Genomic DNA, 21,078 nt, shown 5'->3' with positions numbered 1-21,078 from the left:
AGAGATAGAGAGGAAGAAAGACAGAGAGACAAAGATATTTCATCCACTGGCCCATGCCCCAAATGTGCACAACAGTCAGAACTGTAAGCTGAAGCCAGGAGCCCAGAATCAGTGTTTATCACATGGGTGTCAGGAACCCAAGTACTTGTGTCATTGCTTGGTGTCTCCTGGAGTGCAAAGCAGTGTATCTGAGCCTTGAAGCAAGAACTCCAACATAGGAAGCAGGCTCCCACACATCTCAATTACTGCACCAAGCACTGTCCCAAAGCCTACATACTTAAAACTGGTTTTTGTTTCTGGGTTCCATCTTTATTTCTTTACATGGTATTTCTTAGCCAAGGAAGAATGAACTTCACTCAACCACTGCCTTAGGTATATTGTTGTCTGAGGCATTCCTGGGACTATTAAGTTTACTTTAGAAATTCACCAGCCATGTCTTTCTTTTGATTATTAGCAAAAAAAAAAAAAAAAAAAAAAAAAAAAAAAAAAAAAAGAAATAAATGGTATGAAGAAATTTTCTGAAAACAGATTCATTGATTCTCCTTGGAGTAGTGCTCCTGAGGAAAGCATTCCAAGAAGATGAGAAAGTAAGAAAATTGTAACTTGGATAACTAAGAGAAAACACTGGTTCACTCTCCAGATGACTGCAACAGCCGGGGTTAGGCCTGGCCAAAACCAAGAGCCAAGAGCCAGGAACTAGGAGCTTCTTTTGGGACTTCCATGTAGGTTGCAGGAGCCCAAGCCCTTGGGCCATCTTCTTCTGCCTCTCCCAGGCCATTAGCAGGGGCCTGGATCAGAAGCAGAAGCAGAGCATCTGGGACACCCATATGGGATGCTGGCATCATGTGGGGGCAGCTTTACCGGTTGCACCACAATGCTGGCCCCAGTCCACCCAGTTTTAAAAGACATTTTGTAAATGTATCCTCTAGCTTCAGGAAAAGCCTATTATGTACTTAACTACAAGCAATTTTTTTTTTTAAGATTTATTTAATTTTACTTGAAAGTCAGAGTACACAGAGAGAGAAGGAGAGACAGAGAGAGGGAGAGAGAGGTCTTCCATCCGCTGATTCACTCCCCAGATGGCCGCAATGGCCGAAGCTGTGCCAATCTGAAGCCAGGAGCCAGGAGTTTCTTCCGGGTCTCCCACATGGGTGCAGGGGCCCAAGGACTTGGGCCATCTTCTACTGCTTTCCCAGGCAATAGCAGAGAGCTGTATTGGAAGAGGAGCAGCCAGGACTAGAACTGGCGCCCATATCAGATGCTGGCGCTTAAGGCCAGGGCTTTAACCTGTTGTGGCATAGTACCATCCCCAACTGCAAGCAATTTAAATTTCCCAGAAATCATGGAGTATGTTTCTATGGGCTTCACTGATCATTTTCACTCTTTTCACATATAATTTCAAATTTTAAAGCATGCCCTATGTTTCCTCTAACAAATCATTATCAGAACATTGTCTTCTTTTGTTATGTTCATAAAGATAAAATAAGTGTCATTAATGCAATAAGCAGGAAAAGAAGCCATAAGGGGGAGATCAGGATAAGACAGAGAGATACCAAGAAGATATAAAATGGAAGTGCATGAAAATAGGAAGAACTAAAACCAAGGTTTTTAGTTAATGCAATAGTAAAATTGAAGCCAAATTTGGAAGTAGTGAACAGCTACACCTGTAACTGCACTTTTACTTTACATTATTGGGATGAAAAAACTAAATAAAAGAGAAATTAAAGAGAAAAATGAGAATTTAGGTAAACAGATAACAACAAAAATACTTTCTAATGAGCAGCATTAATTATCTTACTAAATGCTGAAAGCCAAAAGTCTTTTTTTTAAAAAAAATCAGGAAGAAATTGGTTCTGTTGCTCAAAATTGTTTTAGATATACTAGTCAGTATAAAATAAGAAAAGTAAATAGAAGCAACAATGCTTGGGATGAAATGAGTAAAAATCCTTAATTTACAGAGACTCTATGACTATAAATATCCTAACTACGACCATATATGTTTTTCTCTGTTTTTTATTTCATTTATTTTCTCTGTATTCATAATACAGTCAACTCTATGTATTCTCATATTCCACAATCAAGGATTCAATCAACGATGGTTCAAAATTTATTTGAAAAATATTGTGTCTGTACTGAACATATGCACACATTCTTCCATTCATTATTCCCTGAACAATATACTTTATTGATTATTTATATATCATTCATATTGTGCTAGATATTTTGAGTAATTTAGAGATGACTTAAAGTACAAAGGGGAATATATATAGGTCAAACTCAAATACTATGACATTTTATAAAAACAACTTTAGCATCCGTAGATTTTTCTATCTACAAGTAGTTTTGGAATGATCCTTCACTGACAATATGATGCAACTGTAATTTCTTTTCTTCCAGTTGCATTAAGTTAACTGTACTTGTGTTTTTCAATGTCTTAAGATTAAAAAAAAAGGTAATTGATTTAAGATCTTTCTGCTCTCTTAATTTAGGCATTGGAATCTATAAATTTAGGTCTAACAAATACTTTAGCTGTACCTCAAAGTTTTTGGTTTGCTTTGTAATATTTTCAAATTTGATTTCCTTGGTAATATTTTCTAATTTTCATTTAATTTTCTTTTTTGATATACTGTCTATTGAGGTGTTCATTGTTTAGTTTAATTTTAACATATTTGTGAATTTCCCAAATTATTTCTATTATTTATAGCTAATTTTACTCCATGTGGTCAGAGGACATTTTTGTATTACTTATCATTTTAAATTTGTTTTAAATTTGCTTATTTTATGGCCCACCATATGGTCTAAACTACAGAATGGTCCAAGTGTACTTGAGAACAATGTTTATCCTGTTGCTATTGGGTACAGTATTTCATAAATATATGTTAGATATGGTAAGTTTATAAAAACTTTTTAAGTTATCTGTCTCCTTGATTCTTTCTGACCGTTGTTTATATGAATAACACAATAGATTGTTGAACATATGCTATCTAGAAATTAAAAACTGGCATTGAATACCCCAATATTGTACTTTCAATATTGCACTTTGAAATCAGAAAAAAAGGAGAAAAATTATGCAATTATAATGTCTTTTATAGTTGCCTAATTATCATTATCTTTACTGAAGCCGTTTTTAAAATGTGGGTTTGAGTTACCATCTGTGGCCATTTGCTTCAGTCTGAAGGAAATTCCTGTAGAATTTATCTTTCTAATTTGTCTGCTTGTGAAAATTTCGCTTCCTTTTAGGATTTACTATTTTTTAAATTTGCCTTGCTGGTGAAATTGTCTGTTAATTGCTCCATTTCACATGGTTTTTAAACTATACCTTTGTTAGATAAGATTTTTGGTTGACAGTTTAGGTATTTGAGCACATTAAATGTTATCCCACTTTCCTCTTCTTCCTAATTTCCCTTATTCTTTTGTTTGTTTTTTAAGATTTATTTATTTGAAAGAGTTGCAGAGAGAGAGGGAGAGATAGGGGAAGACAGAGAGAGAGATTGAGATCTTCCATTCTCTGGTTCATTCCCCAAATGGCCACAATGGCCATTTTTACAGCTGAGCTAGGCCAAATCCAGGAGCCAGAAGTTTCATTTGGGTCTCCTACATGGGTGGCAGGGGCCCAAGCACTTGGGCCATCTTCTGCTGCTTTCCCAAGTGCATTAACAGCAAGCTGGATAAGAAGTGGAACAGCCAGGACTTGAACTAATACCCATATAGGATGCCAGCCTCGTAGGCAGTGGCTTAACCTGCTGCACCAAAATGCTGGCCCCGATTTCTCTTATTTCTATTAAAAATTTCTGTGAAAATGATGAATTCTCTCTCTCTCTCTCTCTCTCTTTTGACAGTGAGCAAAGCAAAATTTATTTAAGTGAGAAACCTCTGGGGCTCCCAGGGAGGAATGCCCAGAGAAACTTGACAGTGTAGGGCCTTTAATGCACAGTTTTAGTGGGGAGCAGAGTAACAGTCAATGATCTTATCAGAGGGCTAGGAAGCAAAGCCAATAGAGAGGGGGAATTTTAATCCTGTCTAGCCTGTTTATGATAAAACAAAAAACCATCAGAAGGGTAGAATTGGTAATTTTGTCTTACTAAAAACTCAGGCCCTACATTGTGGCATAGTGTGTAAAGTCCTCACCTTCAACCCCTGTAGCCCTTATGGGCACTTATTTGTGTCCTCCTGCTCCACTTCCAATCTAGCTCCCTGCTAAGACGCCTGAGAAAGCACCAAAGATGGTTCAAGTGTTTGCACTCTTGCCACCCACTAGGGAGGCCTGGATGAAGCTCATGGCTCCTGGCTGTGGCCCTGGCTATTTTGGCCATCTGGGGAGTGAATCAGTGGACGGAAAATCTCTCTCTGTCTCTCCCTATCTCTGTAATTATGACTTTCAAATAAATAAATCTAAAAAAAATACTTAAAAACTTATCAGAGGGTGTACACTTTCAACATTTTTACAGTGACGTGGCTATTTTAAATCTCTCTGTTGGAGTTTGTTGAGCTTTCTAGATAATTAGACCAAAATTTTACAAAAATTTGTTTTTAACCCTGTTTTCTGCTCTTGTTTCCCTCTCCTCTGCTTCTAGTATATCGATCACACATTTGTTGAACTTAGTACTATCCCACATTTTTCTGAGGCTCTGTTCAATTTTCTTCATTTTTTCTTTTGTGTTTTCTTCAGCTTACATTTTCTTTTTCTTTTCTTTTTTAAAAGATTTATTTATCTATTTGAAAGTCAGAGTTACACAGAGAGAGAAGGAGAGGAAGAGAGAGAGAGAGAGAGAGAGAGAGGTCTTCCATCTGCTGGTTCACTCTCCAATTGGCTGCAACGTCTGGAGCTGTGCCAATTGGAAGCCAGGAGTCAGGAGCTTCCTCTGCACGCACGTGGGTGGGTGCAGGGGCCCAAGGCCTTGGGCCATCCTCCACTGCTTTCCCAGGCTATAGCAGAGAGCAGGATGGGAAGTGGAGCAGCCAGGACTTGATGGGTGCCCACATGGGATGCCGGCACTGTAGGCGGCAGACCCACCTGCTGTGCTACAGCTATGCCACAGTGCAGGCTTACATATTCTTTCTTTATGAATAATCTTCAAGACTTCCTTCCTTCCTTCCTTTCTTTCTTTCTTTCTTTCTTTCTTTCTTTCTTTCTTTCTTTCTTTCTTTCTTTCTTTCTTTCTTTCTTTCTTTCTTTCTTTTCCTAATCTACTCCTTAGCCATTCTCATGGATGGTATATTTTATCATCACCTCTTTCTCTCTCTCCCTCCCCACAATTAGTCACAGTTAGTCTCTTTTTCTTTTTCCTCCTCCTCCTCCTCCTCCTTCTTCTTCTTCCTCTTCTTCTTCTTCTTTTTTTTTTTTTTTGTTTGACAGGCAGAGTTAGAGAGAGAGAGACAGAGAGAAATGTCTTCCTTTTTCCGTTGGTTCACCCCCCAAATGGCCACTACTGCCGGTGCCACGCCGATCCGAAGCCAGGAGCCAGGTACTTCCTCCTGGTCTCCCATGCAGGTGCAGGGCCCAAGCACTTGGGCCATCCTCCACTGCTTTCCCCGGGCACAGCAGAGAGCCAGACTGGAAGAGGAGCAACTGGGACAGAATCTGGCGCCCCAACTGGGACTAGAACCCCTGAGTGCTGGCGACGCAGGCAGAGGCAGAGGATTAGCATAGTGAGGCGCAGCACCAGCCCACAGTTGGTTTCTATTTCTTTTCAGGTGTCATAATGTTTTATTGAAAGCCTGACATTTCCAATAATGTAGCAAGCTTGGGCATTGGTTCCCTGCAAGGGCATCTTAATGCTCTTTGCTTGTTTGTTAAATGACTGGTTTGATTATTTTAGAGAGATCTGCTTCCCTCTCTGCAGTGTTAAGCTTCTGATGTTTCAGCTCAGGGGATTGAAGCATTGACCATGCCCATAGTCATCCTAGAGTAATGAAGGTTTTGGTAGGGCTGTCTTTGTTTCTTTTCCTGTCCCTACACAGTGGTTAAATATACTAATTGCCACATGATTTCTATGTGGTTTTCAACAATTGCCCATGGGTGGAAGTTGCTGTGCTGATTAATCCCATTAAATCTGGTCCTCCTTAAAAAGGGTAGTTCCCTTTTCCAGAATTCCAGATTTGATCTGACCCAGGTTTCTCTTTTCCAGATTCTCTGCATTCCCCATCACACAACCCCTAGGAAAAAGTCTCTGAGCTACTGACTCTGGAGACAGCTGGATGTTACGGCACATTTTTCTGAGTGATAGCTCTGCATTGGGACACAACATGTAGTGCTAAAGGACAATAGTTTCAAGTCTTTTTGCTCTGCCTCTCATGATGTAGAATGGACTAGGACAAAAGCTATTGAGGCCATACATTTCACTGGAGCAGGGCCCATTTAAAGTTTCTGTCCCCTGAGTATGAACTGTGACGAAGAGTCTAAACATCTTGGACACACTGACCCAGAACTTAGACTCAATGGCAGATAACTAGGAGTAGAATGATAATTTCGATAGAATGAAATGTCCTGTCTTTCTTCAGAAAATAAACCTCTAACTGGTTACTGTGGGGAGAAGGAACCCTATGCTTTTGGCTGAACCTTTTGGGCTGGTTTCCATCTCATTCAGCTCAAAGAAGGAAAGGTAAAAGTAGATCATGGTGCAAACAGTCTCATGGTTCTTACCAAGTGCTAGTAGGTTTTCTTGAATAAATGCTTCTTCATGTGCTGCTGGCCCCAGAACACTTTCCAGAGACTAAAATGTTTATCCTTTTGTAATTCTTCGCAGCTTCTTTGGAAGTGAGACTGGGGAGCACCTCACGCTATCATGCTGCTGTCAATTATCTGATTGCATATATTTTAAAGTAAAAATCTTAGAATATTATCAGAATTAAAATTAATGGATAGAAAATGTATAAAGCAATTTCATTTTGTATACTAGAATGAATGAGTCTAAAATATAAGTTTAAAACATAATATGTACTATAGCAACAAAATGTGTCCTGTAATATAAGAAGTGAAAACCTTTTGTTGTTAGAACAAAGCCATATTATTGACATATTAAAAAAGATAAAGAAATTTTGATCTCCATATAGAAAGATGTTGATCATAAATTGTCAATTTTTCAAAATTGTTGTATATTTTAAAATAATTTCTATCACAGTTCCTATAAGAATTTTCATGGAACCTGATAGTGTGATTCTATATTTGTTAGAGAATGGCCAATGAGTGAGAACAGTCAAGATATACTTAGATATGAACATAGTAGGGGAAGCTGAAATAATGGATATCAAGGTTTATTATAAAATTCTCATACATAAAAAGCATGGTATTAATTCAGGGTTACAAAAATGCTATTGGGACAGAACTGAGATCTGCTAAAAGGGGAAGAATGTACCAAATTTTGATTTGTGAAAGACTGTGCAAGGAAGACCAGTGGGCAAGGGATAAATTACTCCATAATTAACCTTGAGAAAATCAATTACTAGAATAAAAAAGAAAATCAATTTTGTATAATAACCTATATGAGAAAAGTAACAGTATGAAAAATGATTTTATATAATTAAGTTTTTTAAATGAATAAGGCTTGAAAGCAAAAGAGATTGACAAAATTGACTACATTAAAATTTTAATGAAACAAAAAAGTCTGTAAGTTTTAAAGTACTAACCACAACTTTGTAGAAGGTATTTGCAATATGTAAGGCTAAAAAATGGATTCATAATACAGTAATTTGAACTGTGTGAAGCTGCTGATATTTTATGATATTTGATGTGTCTATAGCATAGGAAAATTGCATTTGGTCTGACCTGAAGATTCTAATAAACCAATAATAAATATAAAAGCAAAAGATAAAAATGAGTCAGCAAACAGAATTGATGTTGTCTGGAGCTAAAAGGATAAAATTTAACAGGATTCAGTCTAATTTTACCCAGTCAACAATTTTATTTGTGCAAATTCTAGGACTTAGTAAAAATTATATGAGTTTATTGTTGGATTCACCAATCCTTTTGTAAGCAATAAAGCAGATAACTTTGTTCTGAAAAAAAGCAACATTTCTGCTTCAGTTTCTACATTATCATTATAGACTGTTCTAAAGAGAGGATATGCAAAGATATTTGTTCATATAAATAATGTCAACCACAAAAAGACAAAAGTCTCATTGTTATTTTATTAATTGCATCGTGAAGAGTAATTCCTATCTTCTGTTTTGAACTATGGTATATGAAATCTTCCACAACTGTTCCTTGCACTAATTAGCTGTACTCAAATTTGTCACACATTTTCAGAAAATAAGATACAACTATATATTCTGTATCTGTTTTGAGATGATGTACCCCTGCTTTTCACTTACTGGTATTTCCTTCTAGGTCATGGAAATAAAAATTACTGGATCATTTGGTATATTACTGCTTAACTTCATTAGAAACCTCTTTTCACTTTGAAAATCACTATATAATGAGGCATGACCAGAAGAAATTTAGAAAAAAATTACTAACTCATAATGCTTTTCCTGTTTGACTGCTTACTAGCAAGGAATCATAGGCCTGTTTCTATCATAAGGAAAGCAAAAATAAATATAACTATACACCTATTTCTGAGAATATCTGCCATCTTTTGGAAATTCAAGTATTGTAGTAAGTGGCAACATTAATTGCATTTACTTAAGGTCATTTGAATGGAATATCTGTGCACCTATTTGAGTTTGTTGGAAACCAGAAGGACACTGATGAGCAAAATTGGGGAACAGTTATTTGGAATCAGTATTTTAATTTTCCAACGGAAGTAGTTCAGTGTTCTTAGGACCTCAAATTTTTCAATATTTTAAAATCCCACTTGAAATAATCATTTTCCCAAATAATACTGTGCACAGTAACTAGATATTTGTTTCTGTGCTCTTGGTCAGAATACAAAGTGAGATAATCAGTATCCTATTCTGAGTAGATATATGTTCTTCATTATTGAAAATGAGAACATAGAATAGCAATTAATACATAAAATGTGACTTAGTTCATGAGATAGGAGATGAATAACAAAAAATTTCATCTTGGAGGTGAAATTTTGATAATCATAGGGCTAACATGGGACCAATCACTTCTCACTGACTAGTTTTACTTCAAACTGAATTATGTCTTTAACTATGTATTGCTCAAATGTCAGTAGATATTGCTCCAGATTTTATATATGCAAATATATACAAATATATTTATATATTTGATATATGCAAAATGAAACACCTCCAACTATGACTTCTCAAATTTTTTTACTTGTGTATCCACTATAGGTCTCTACAGAATTCTAATATATGTGACATATTTCCTCCAATTACTAAAACAATGGGAATTTTACTACATTTTAGTGTAATTACTAGATGCTTATCTAAAAATATACAAATATATAGGGGCCGGCGCTGTGGCGTAGTGGGTACAGCCTCTGCCTGAGTGCCGGCATCCCATATGGACACCAGTTTGAGTCCTGGCTGCTCCACTTCCAATCCAGCTCTCTGCTGTGGCCTGGGAAAGCAGTAGAAGATGGTTCAAGTCCTTGGGTCCCTGCACCTGTGTGGGAGACCTGGAATAAGCTTCTGGCTCCTGGCTTCAGATTGGCACAGCTCCAGCCATTGTGGCCAATTGGGGAGTGAACCAGTAGATGGAAGACCTCTCTTTCTCTCTGCTCTGCCTCTCCTTCTCTCCTTTCTCTGACCTTCAAATAAATAAATAAATCTTTAAAAAATATATAAATATAAAAATATAAATGCTCTAGGACATGACTGATTCTCCTATGCTAAGTCATGTTGTTATAAATTTAATATATTTTAGAAGCTTCTAAACGTCTTTCAAATATGATTAAATTCCAGTCAACTTTATAAAGCAAAATGAAAAAAAATTAACTTAATTCTGGATTTATAGAGTTCTAATGATGAGTGTCTTCTGAAAAGACATGTAAAGATTATTCTAAAATGTTTTATTCATTTATTTGAGAGGCAGAGAGCGTGTGTTAAAGAAAGACAGATATAAAGACAAGGAGAACACTTATCCAATGTTTCACTGGCCAAATGTCCACAATAGGGGCTAGCTGGGGTTGGAACCAGGTCCTGGGAAATTAATCCCAGGCTCCCATGTGTGGGCAGTAACTCCATTGCTGGAGCTCTGCCTTGCGGCCTTCCAAAATATTAATTAGCAGGAAACTGGAATTAAGAGGGAAGCTGACACTCAATCCCAGGTGCTCTGATGGAGGTCATGGACATGTTAACTACTAAGCCCAGTGCTTGCTCCAAAGACATTTTTATAAAATAGATCTTTTCTCCTTTTTTTCATCATAAAGCCCCTTTCATTCAGTCCATAATTGTGTAGATGTTTGGGTTATGTCCATCGGAAAAGTGGGCAGAGGGAGAGACAGATGGAATGATCTAGTCAAACTTGGATTGTTAAGGTTTGCAGAGGATTTATGAATTAGGAACACTTGCGTTGTTTAGGCAAACATTTTGAAATTATGCAAATTATTGTAATTTTCACTTTTTCCAGATAATTCCCTCAGCATTTTGGCAAAGCATAATGGATTCAACCGCCAGAAGCAAGAAGTCTATCTCTTACCGATCATAATCAGTGATAGTGGGAATCCTCCCCTGAGCAGCACCAGCACCCTGACCATCCGGGTCTGTGGCTGCAGCAATGATGGTGTTGTCCAGTCTTGTAATGTTGAAGCTTACGTCCTTCCGATCGGCCTCAGTATGGGTGCTTTAATTGCTATATTAGCATGCATCATTTTGCTGCTTGGTACGTATTTCTTTCATAGCCTAATGATCACCACCTTTCTGGTTCATAAATGACTATAAATAAGGGCAGCAAACTCTGACTTGGGCAGACATCAGCATTCTTTTGGTGGGAAGAGGAACTTCTTTCTTCATACTTTGAAAGCACAAAGAGGAGATGAAGAGGAAAACAGTTGTGACATCTAAGTAGATAAACACTTTCAAGACGTTTTCAATCTCAACACCCCTGAAAAGATGGACAAAGAACAATCCTTTGGTGGAAGTGTGCATGGACCTTTCTGTGGTTACCATAGCACCTATTGCAAAAGAGATCACTACTACTGCATACAGTATTTTTACCCAAAAAATGTTTTGATGGGTTACTGAGTCCATCTTATCACAACGTTTGGTAAGATAAAAAGAAAACATGCAAACAAAAATGTTTTATTTCAAATTGTGTTCCTTACATATTTTATGATGTTAACATTAAATTAAAATGAAGGTTACAAACTAAAGGAGAGTACCTGTATCCTTTCCATTGAAATAGAATTATAGAGGCCAGCTTTGTGGTATAGCAAGTAAAGCTTCCTCTTGAGATGTTAGCATCCCATGTGGGTGCTGGTTCAAGTTCTGGCTGTTCCACTTCCAATCCAGCTCCTTGCTTATGCACCTCGGAAAGCAGTGGAAGATGGCCAAACTCCTTTGGCTCCTGCACTAACATGGGAGACCTGGAAAAAGCTTCTGGCTCCTGGCTTCAACCTGGCCAAGTACTGGCTATTGCAGCCATTTGGGGAATGAACCAGCAGATGGAAGACTTTCTCTCTTTCTAACTCTGCCTTTCAAATACAGAAAATAAATCTTTAAAAATTATGAGATTAGATTGTAAGAAAATATCAACAAAGAGAGTTATATTATGACTTGAAGAATAAAATACCTTAGAGTAAATGTCATGTCAGGTACAGTTTTTGCAATTATGTCTGTATTGCTCAACTAATGCCCTGAATTAAGTATTACTTTTAAACATTATTTTACTCCATGAGCCTAAGTTTGATTGGCTTGGTCTGGCAGGTTTCTCTTTCACCACCTTTAGATCTACTTTGCAGATAGAAGAGTTGCGGATTTCCTATACAAATTCACTCTTTTATTTTTTTAAGATTATTTATTTGAACCAGTTACAAAAAGGGCAGAAGAGAGAGGGAGAGGGCAGAGGGCAGAGGGCAGAGGGAGAGGGAGAGGGAGAGGGAGAAGGAGAGGGAGAGAGAGAGATCTTCCACCCACTGGTTCATTCCTTAGTGGCTGCAAAGAAGCCAGGGCCAAGAAATCCTTCCGGGTCTCCCAGATGGGAGGCAGGGGCCAAACACTTGGGCCATCTTTTGCTGCTTTTCTCAGGCCATTAGCAGGGCACTGGATTGGAAGTGGAGCAGCCGAGACAGGAATTGACAACCATAAGGGATGCTGGCTTTGCAAGCGGTAGCTTTACCCACTGTGCCACAACACTGGCCTCCACACATTCACTTTTACTGTGGAAGTTACTTAATGAAGAGTGTCTTGAGAAACAATTAAAACAAACAATAGAATAGGTACTTTCTAGGCTTCTCCTTTTTCCTGACAGAAGAGAGACTTGGAACCAAAGGAAGCTAAATGACTTGCCCAAGACACCCAGCAAAGTTCATCTTGCTATCTGTGCTAATTTCCATTTCTGCTATTTTATGTCAGGTATAGAGCTGATGATGGCAGTATGAAATGTAGTTTTTATCACGACTACATATAAACCTATTCTTTTAATCTGACTCCTTCACTATTTAATAAACAGAAGTATTCTGGAACAGTCTTCATTCAAAATTCAGGACTCATCCTTTGGAAATGCATTTTGCTTAGTTCCCTAGTAAATATTGTCAAAGCTCTGTGCTCATTCATTTTAAAAAGATACTCATCTCTCTTAACATATATGGTGTGTTGCTTGTGAAATTACATGCTAGCTTGGCTAATTGATATTTAATATTTTTCCTACAGTCATTGTGGTGTTGTTTGTAACCCTGCGGCGGCATAAAAATGAACCACTAATTATCAAAGATGATGAAGATGTGCGAGAAAACATCATTCGCTACGATGACGAAGGAGGCGGGGAGGAGGACACGGAGGCTTTTGACATTGCAACTTTACAAAACCCAGATGGAATTAATGGATTTTTACCCCGTAAGGATATTAAACCAGATTTGCAGTTTATGCCAAGGCAAGGGCTCGCTCCAGTTCCAAATGGTGTTGATGTCGATGAATTTATAAACGTAAGGCTGCACGAGGCAGATAATGACCCTACGGCCCCACCTTATGACTCCATTCAGATTTATGGCTATGAAGGCCGAGGGTCTGTGGCTGGCTCCCTCAGCTCCTTGGAGTCCACCACTTCAGACTCAGACCAGAATTTTGACTACCTCAGTGACTGGGGTCCCCGTTTTAAGAGACTGGGAGAACTCTACTCTGTTGGTGAAAGTGACAAAGAAACTTGACAGTGGATTATAAATAAATCAATGGAACTGAGCATTCTGTAATATTCTAGGGTCACTCCCCTTAGGTACAACCAATGTGGCTATTTGTTTTAGAGGCAAGTTTAGCACCAATCATCTATAAACTCAACCACATTTTAATGTTGAACCAAAAAAATAATTAAAATAAAAAGTGTATGTTAGGAGGTTATAAATCTTGTGGAGTGTGAATTAAGTACGTGGAGTGTCTAGAAGTCTTTGGATATTTGATATTTACTTGACTACCACAGACAAAGATTGGGATCCTGGTTAATCTGTAGAGAAATGGTTTCAAAAGAGGAAAAAAATCAAAATTAAAAAGGTGCTTTCTTAGAAAAACGGATCTGCAAAGAATCTGCTGCTGATACGTATCTTCTGCAAGGAGTTTTATGAATGCAAATGGTTTTTTTCCCTTTCACCAATAAGGATCCCGCCACAAATGATAAAGCAATACTTGGTCTGCTGTACATTATGACTTTTGGAGTTTTGGGAGGCCTCCTAGATTATACGGTACGGTGACCACACATTGTACATAATTGTTGGCCCCACTCACCAGAGACTGGATAGCATCTTAAATATTGTGTCGAGCCTTAAAATATTCACATGTTCGTAATCCATTCCAGGGTGGGGATTGCCAGCTCAGTGTGGGGAGGAGAGAAATCCCACTCAAACAGGCTTGTTTTCTAGAAACAGGATTCCTCGTTCCCTTCACTTCATCTTCTTCCACAAAGATTAACTGTACCACACAGTGGACTACACAAGAGACAGGTGGTTTTATTGCTAGCGCGTGAATTTATTTGTTTAATCCTCGAAATAAATATTTTATTGATGTTCATTAATGCTTTTATTTATTAAGGTTGGTAATCTATAGATTAAGGGACTATATGGGAAAACCCTAAATTATATCAATTAATAATCCTTTAGATTGTTTTATATAAATATATATACAATGAATGTTTAATACATGTACATTTTGATGAGATAAGTATGGCAGGCAATATTATCAAAAGGAGAGCTAATAGCCTCTTTAGAGTAGGAAGTGTTATTGTGACTGGTGATGGCAGGAACAGCATTTTCCCAGAGAAACTTTTAGACTGTTTTCTATTTTGTTCATAATTCTAGTATTTGGTGTTTTTACTACAAGCACAAACATCTGAAAATATAATGAATCCTGTGAATATTTACACTTAGACTTTTAGATACCATACAATGCCCTGCTCAGTAAGCATATTTCAAGTTGCCCCTACTGTTTTAGAGCAGGTATTGATTTGTATATAATTTTACTGCTTATATTTTTAGCACTTTTCTCCCTGATCTTCATGGTGATGCACAGAACGTCTTAGACTTCAAAAAAGAACAGCATTAGAAGATGTGAGCATATCTAATTTGTAATGCAAACCTGCCATTTAGGAGTAGAAAATGTATGATAAAAGTCAAGTATTACATGCAGATCATTTTAATTTTATACTTTGCTTTAATGCAATATTGTTTATTTACTCCATGTATTGTATTCAGAGAAACTCCTGTATTGTTTCCTACTTTGTGAAATATATTTTTATAAATACCTTTGTTGTCATCAATTTTTTTCAGCCAGATGAAGATTTATTAACAGAATTATCAGCTCTAAAATTCTGAAATGTTCAACCAAATCATCCCAAGAACCACTTTAATTTGTAAAAATTTCTATTATAAAGAAGTAGAGGAGAAACAATGGCTTACCAGTGAACACACAGCAAGACACCAGCAGGGATGTTAAAGGAACATGGAGTGCCCAATGGCTGGCCCAGCTGTGTCATTTGGGTGTTTCCGGAAGTAGACACTAGGTTAAATTAGGAGGAAAAGTCAAAAGAAAGGGGAGGCAGTAGCCATCAGGGAAAGTCTTCAGACAAGTTTGCAGAGATAAAACTTAAAAAAATTCAGGAATCAGGAAGCATGATTTGTCAAGAGAACCTTGCACTAGAATGCAGATTGGGGAAAAATATCTGCCAGTCCATCAGGGGGTTCTGGAGTGGAAGATTGTCCACTAGAGCAGTGCCTAAATGGGCAAAAATAGTCAGATGTGGTCCTCAATGATTGTCTTCGGGATATCTAAAGACAGCATGGCTTTGGCATAAAAAAACTAAAGGTACCAACTTCTGGAGTTTGACTTTACTGTGGCAGAAATAAAATGTTTGAATATTGTACTAATAATTTTAACTACCCAGGGGTTTAATCAACTCTGTGTTGAATTCCTTTTGGCTAAGCACAGTTCATATTTTACGCTAATCATGTTGGCTATTGAACACTTCTTCTTGAGGTTCAAAGGAAAAAAGTGTTCCAAACTGACCTTTAAATAAACCAGAAATCAGCAGTGTCAACAAATGTGTAATAAGTGCAAATTATTCATAGTAATTATAGTAATAATCAATTGTGACATTCCGACTATCTTAAACACTATAAACCAAGGCTATCTTAGTATGTTTTAATGTATCTCCTGCGAATCAGATTCATTTCCAGTGTAACATGCAGTGAAGTGCCAGGGATTACAGACACACAAGTGTATTTCACAGAAAAAAAAAAAAAACCTATTTAATCAAGAATATAAAATCTATTTCTCCACTCTTGGCAATCAATAAGGATAATCTTCAGATAGTGTGTTTCATGGAGAGGAATGAGACGTAATAATGGCTGGTATAACAGATGCCAAAATATAGTTTCAAAATTCACTTTGTCCAGAAAAAAAGAGACCAAAAATATGAATCCTCTACTGATTTTTCTTTGCCAACATCATACCAGTATTTTGTGCTTAAAAGTTCCTTTAAGGTTTTTAAATATGAGATTAAGTGAGTAATACCATGTTCATAACAGGAGTGAACTGTGCTTTAAGAGGACCCCAAATTTAAATAAATATCTGAAGTATAAAGACATATGCAAACATATCTACACACACCCCCACACACAGAGCACACAACTTGACCTAAGCTTTTAATTTAGCAACACATTTGCCAGAACTTCCCCCTACCAGAAAAGGACAGTGATGTTCCCAATCTTTTTAGGATTTGCGTACTACATGCTCAACTCTTAAAATAATGCATTTAAAAATTCACCAAAGTGACTACTTTTATTGTTGTGCTTTGTTTTTTGGTTCCATTCACAGTGAAATATGTCTTGCATATATACATGTGTAGTTATTTTTCAAATAAAACTCATTCAATCCACAGGCATTTTAACGTGTCTGTGAATTTTTAGATGTCCCACGATTAGTCTTTTTCCAACCTTCAAAGTTTATCATTGCCCAAAGGTTATCTACCTAATGGAGAAGAGCTATTAAGTTGGAACCAAGTGAAACAAAAATTATCTTCCTCTGCTTACCTCCAATCCGAGGTTCTTGTCAGGAGAATAGATGCCTCCCTGGGTGATTGAGAAACTCATGGGATCAATTTAGTCTCCACTCTACTTGACCAAATCAAATAGCAAAAATGTCTCTTAAGCTTCCACGTATATTTATTATACTGTATTAGAAAGACATTCCTTATAATAATTTCTTTGAGTCTGTTTTCTCAAGTTTAAAAATAGCTTATAATCGGATGGTTAAAATATGCTATAAATTAAATTCATGTATTGAACTTGCTGCACAGAATTGTGATGAGTGGTTACAAATTTCATAGTGAAAATGTTTTGGAGAAAAATGTGTGAGTGAGTGTATGTGTATATATAAAATAAAAAAAAAAGAAACTTAGATTCACCAGCATCACCAGTGAAGCAAGAATGCTTAGAAATAGACAAATGTGTCTTTGTGAGAGTTTGCTTAATCAGATGCTTAAAGTAAGACAAGTCTCTGCATGAGACTTAGAAATCTCCTAGGAGCAGCTGGATTCCACACTGAGATTCAACAGAGTGCTGGGATATGCTATATTTTGGAGAAGGAAAAGCGGGTGCTGAGAGCTAAGTAGCCAATTACTCTTTATAGCCACAAAAGGACTGGAGGCAAGTAGGCCCTTCCAACAAGTTGTATTATGCGATCACTGGCTTTGCAGGGAATCTCACGAATGTATAACCTTCTGATTGCCTTTTTGATTGAAAGTTCCATCTGAGATCAGGGCAGTGCAACCAGTAATAAGATTTCAAAAAATCCCATCACTGGCACTGTCGGAAAGGCTGAGCATGACTGAAATCCCATCATTGTCAGTCAAAAAGATAAGGTAACAGTGGGCATCACTACAGAAGCTCTATAAATGCACAATCTACACATAAATATCCACATTAAAATGATGTATTGTTACATACATGTATCAGCCTATATACATATATTTGTACACAATTAAATTATAGTAGATAATTTATATTTATCAATTTTTACTTCAAGATCTTGCATGCTACCAAAAACCTGAATGGTGTCTCTTTGTTTTCCTGAATCTAATTCAGAATTTGAAAGCAAGTATATTGAGGTTAATAGGTTTCAACTACACTTGTTATTTCTGAAAAAAATCTTGGCTCATAATGCTTGAGATTACAAGTAAATGCATCATATCATGAAGCTAGATTAGATGTCTATATATCATTACATTTCCTTGAGTAAATAATTGTACAGTATGTTTTCCATGAAATGTTTTTCTCCTAATACTTTTCTTTAATTCCAATACTATTTTATTTGCTATAAGTATTCCTTTGCAATGTGAGTCAGGTGGTCAGTATTGAGTATATTGCTTGCAATTATAATTATTACTCTCTATGATTTTTCCAAGGACAATGTATTCATTGTCTACTGCTAAAATAGATATTTATTTGCATTAGTTTCTTCTTAATTTTTGTGTATTCCATGGCATAGTCCTGATATTTAAGATTTTCTAGTACTGGTATTTTGGACACAGTATTGCTGTTATAGAGGATATGCAGTTAAAAATCTCACTGACTTGGTGGACTAAATGACAATAATTTTGTTAACTATGTTTATTGAACAATAGACAGTTGATATAAAAAATTAAAAATAATGGCAGTGCCAAGCCTTATTTTTTAATTTAAAAATGAAGCTAATCAATCTGCTCTAAACTAATTACTGAAACAATGGGTGAATGATAATTGAATCTGACTTTAAACTTAGGTTGGTCTGATATTAAAGCTCCTTAAATTTCAACTAAATAATCTTATCTATAATTATAATGTGAGGCTTATAATGATAAGACATAGTCTGTAAAACTAAGAAGAAAGTAAATAATTCTGAATGGGAAGACATAAAATGGCATCATAGAGAATTAAAAAATAAAAGAGAGATCTGGGGAATGGATTTAATAGATATCATATCCAATCTAAAAGCTAAGAGGGAAAACTAAAAAAATATATAAAGATTAATGGCATATTTCTGAACACTTAAAAGCATCCAGAATTGGGACATTCTAGGTTTGCCAAGTTTTGTGGATAGGAAAAATAAGGTTCTTAGACTTCTTAAATTTTCCAGGGTTAAGTTATACAACCAATATATGAGGCAGACAGGAATTGGACTCAGGTCTTCTGGACCATTTCTTGGTTTGTGCAATTGTCAATGCTTTTGTGTGTATGCTCCCCACTTCTTATTTAAGGAAATTTCATCTAGGTCTCAAGGCCAGTAGGCACTTGCTGGAAATATTGATACCGCCTTTGAGACACCTGCTACCATCTGATTCATACCTTGAGTACAAGTATTATCTTGTGCAGGTGTGTTTACTAATAGATAATAGATATCTCTATTATCATCCACAGATTACAGAAGAGGGTTACTAGGAAGCCTATCACAGGATGCTGTCTGAAGAAAAAGACTATGGAAAACAATGGCTTCAATGAACTCAGAGGCCAGGACCACAAAAGGAAATAAGAGGTCACTAAAGGCAAATTTCAATTCCTTCCATTCTCCTCTGTACAAGCTAAGAACTCCAGGGCATCCTATGACTCCTCATAAATATATGCAAGATTTTAACACCTTTGATCTAAGATTGAACACAACAATTTACCAGTCAATGGGGTCACTTCCCCTTTCTAATGTATTCCTTTCCTTGACAACAACTTTGTCTAGTAGTTTTCCAGGTTTTCTTTAATCCAGTCTCTACAGTTTGAAAGCTATTCCATATTTGTCAAATTTGTTGAATATATGAATGGGTCATCTAGGTTCAATGTGAGAGCTATAAATATTAATATTGCAAATAAACTTGAAAAATGTCCTTCCTAACAAAAACATTTTTTTCTACAAAATATGTTCTAGATATTCTGCTAGTGACAAAAAGCAATATGTATTCCTAACACATTTCAATTACCTCTCAAAGACATGAAACCTGATAGGTAAATTATAGATGATAATAAATGAAAAATCTTTAGATTTGTCTATTCTGTGAAAGAAGTAGGCAGACGGTCTTGAGAAAGAATATCTAAACTTCCAAAGAAATGGTATCCTGTTAGAGATTATGCTAGGATGAATCTTGGAGAAAGTGTACGATCCTATTAGATTGCAGGGATCGTTGGGAAATGACAGACGAGGGCCCAGCTACCTGAAAATGAACAGTGATGTTGAGGTGGGAGATTTCTCAATAGACTTTCCTGCTGGTGATTCTCAACCATATGAAATTTTCAGTGTGACAGCACTTCCAATACGCTAAGTGTTTAACAAATGTGTACTGAGGACTTTCCACTAATCTGGAAGCTGGGAATATAGCTCTAAGTAGGACAGGAGAAGTATGTGTATTCAAAAATATAGTGGTGTAGGGAAAATGTAGATGAGCAGAAATAAGGAAAAAACGAGTTAACATGGTGAAGACAAAATAGATAGAAGCTAAATGTTTTACAGAATAGGAAGGTTAATATTTGGAATTGAAAGGTGGAACTTTCATGATAAGAGTAAACTAATGTTGGCATTGATTGTACTTTTGTAATATACCCATGACATGAGTAAATGAAAGAATGAGTCTAGGTTCTGAATGAACTGAATGAGTTCTGTAGACATTCCTACATGGGGAGTATAAGGAACTGTATTATAGTTCTCCAGAGCAACAGAACCAATAGGAGATATGCACAGATGTATACAAAGGATCTTCAAAAAGTTCAAGCAAAATTGGTATTACAAATCACTATGCACGAATTTAAAAAATATTTGCATGAAAATAAACTTATTTTTTATTTATTTGGAAGACAGTAAGACAAAGAAGGACAGAGAGACAGACTGACACAGATCTTCCATCTGCTGTTCACTATCCAAATGACTACAAAGGCCAAGACTCAATTAAGCCAATCAAACCTTCAAATTCAATATGGGTCTCTCTTGTGGATGGCAAGGACCCAAGTATTCAGGCTATCATCTGCTTTCTTCCAGTGTGTGCATTAGCAGGATGATAGAATTGGAACTGGAGTCAGCACTCAAACCTAGGTCCTCAGATAGGGCATGAAGCCTTCTCAAGTGATGTCTTAATATCTTAACCCCATGAACCAAACACTCACCACAATAAGCTTGTCTTTTAATTTCATTTTCCCACTTTTTGTAGCATTCTCTCACTTTCTCTAGTATCTATCTATGGACCTATCTCTATATGTACTCTATCCAGTATGTGTGTCTACTATCTATCTAGTCTATCATCTATCTATTGTGAGATTGTTGGCTATTGATACGGTGATGACTGATGAGCCCCATAATCTGTTGTTTTCAAACAGGAAGCCCAGGGAAACCCATGGAGTAGTTTAGTCTGAGTCTGAAATCTGAGAAACTGGGGAGCCAATTGCTTAAATCCAAGTCTGAGAGCAGGTGAAAATGAGATGAGACGTTCCAGTTCAAGTACTAAAACAGGAACAGAGGGAGTACACGTCTTCCCTTTCCCCCTCAGTGCTTAAGTCGATGCCCTCTTCATGGGTAAGG

At 36.7% G+C, this 21,078-nt stretch overlaps 1 protein-coding gene across 2 annotated transcripts in view; it reads left to right on the top strand.

Annotated features, from left to right (window-relative positions):
* CDH8 (cadherin 8) overlaps positions 1–19,056 on the top strand; it is a 393,065-nt gene extending 374,009 nt beyond the window's left edge. The window contains exons 10-12 of one of the 2 annotated variants that reach the window (XM_062176392.1): positions 10,481–10,732; positions 12,721–12,940; positions 18,945–19,056. In XM_062176392.1, the coding sequence (XP_062032376.1) occupies positions 10,481–10,732; positions 12,721–12,940; positions 18,945–19,056 (584 nt within the window). Of the gene's footprint in view, positions 1–10,480; positions 10,733–12,720; positions 13,215–18,944 lie in introns of those variants that run through there. The other variant, XM_062176391.1, reaches the window with a different exon arrangement.
* Positions 19,057–21,078: the final 2,022 nt, after the last annotated feature.

Source organism: Lepus europaeus, chromosome 19 (assembly GCF_033115175.1).
Source record: "Lepus europaeus isolate LE1 chromosome 19, mLepTim1.pri, whole genome shotgun sequence".
NCBI classification, from domain to species: Eukaryota; Metazoa; Chordata; class Mammalia; order Lagomorpha; family Leporidae; genus Lepus; species Lepus europaeus.
This window is presented reverse-complemented; position numbering and strand designations above follow the sequence as displayed.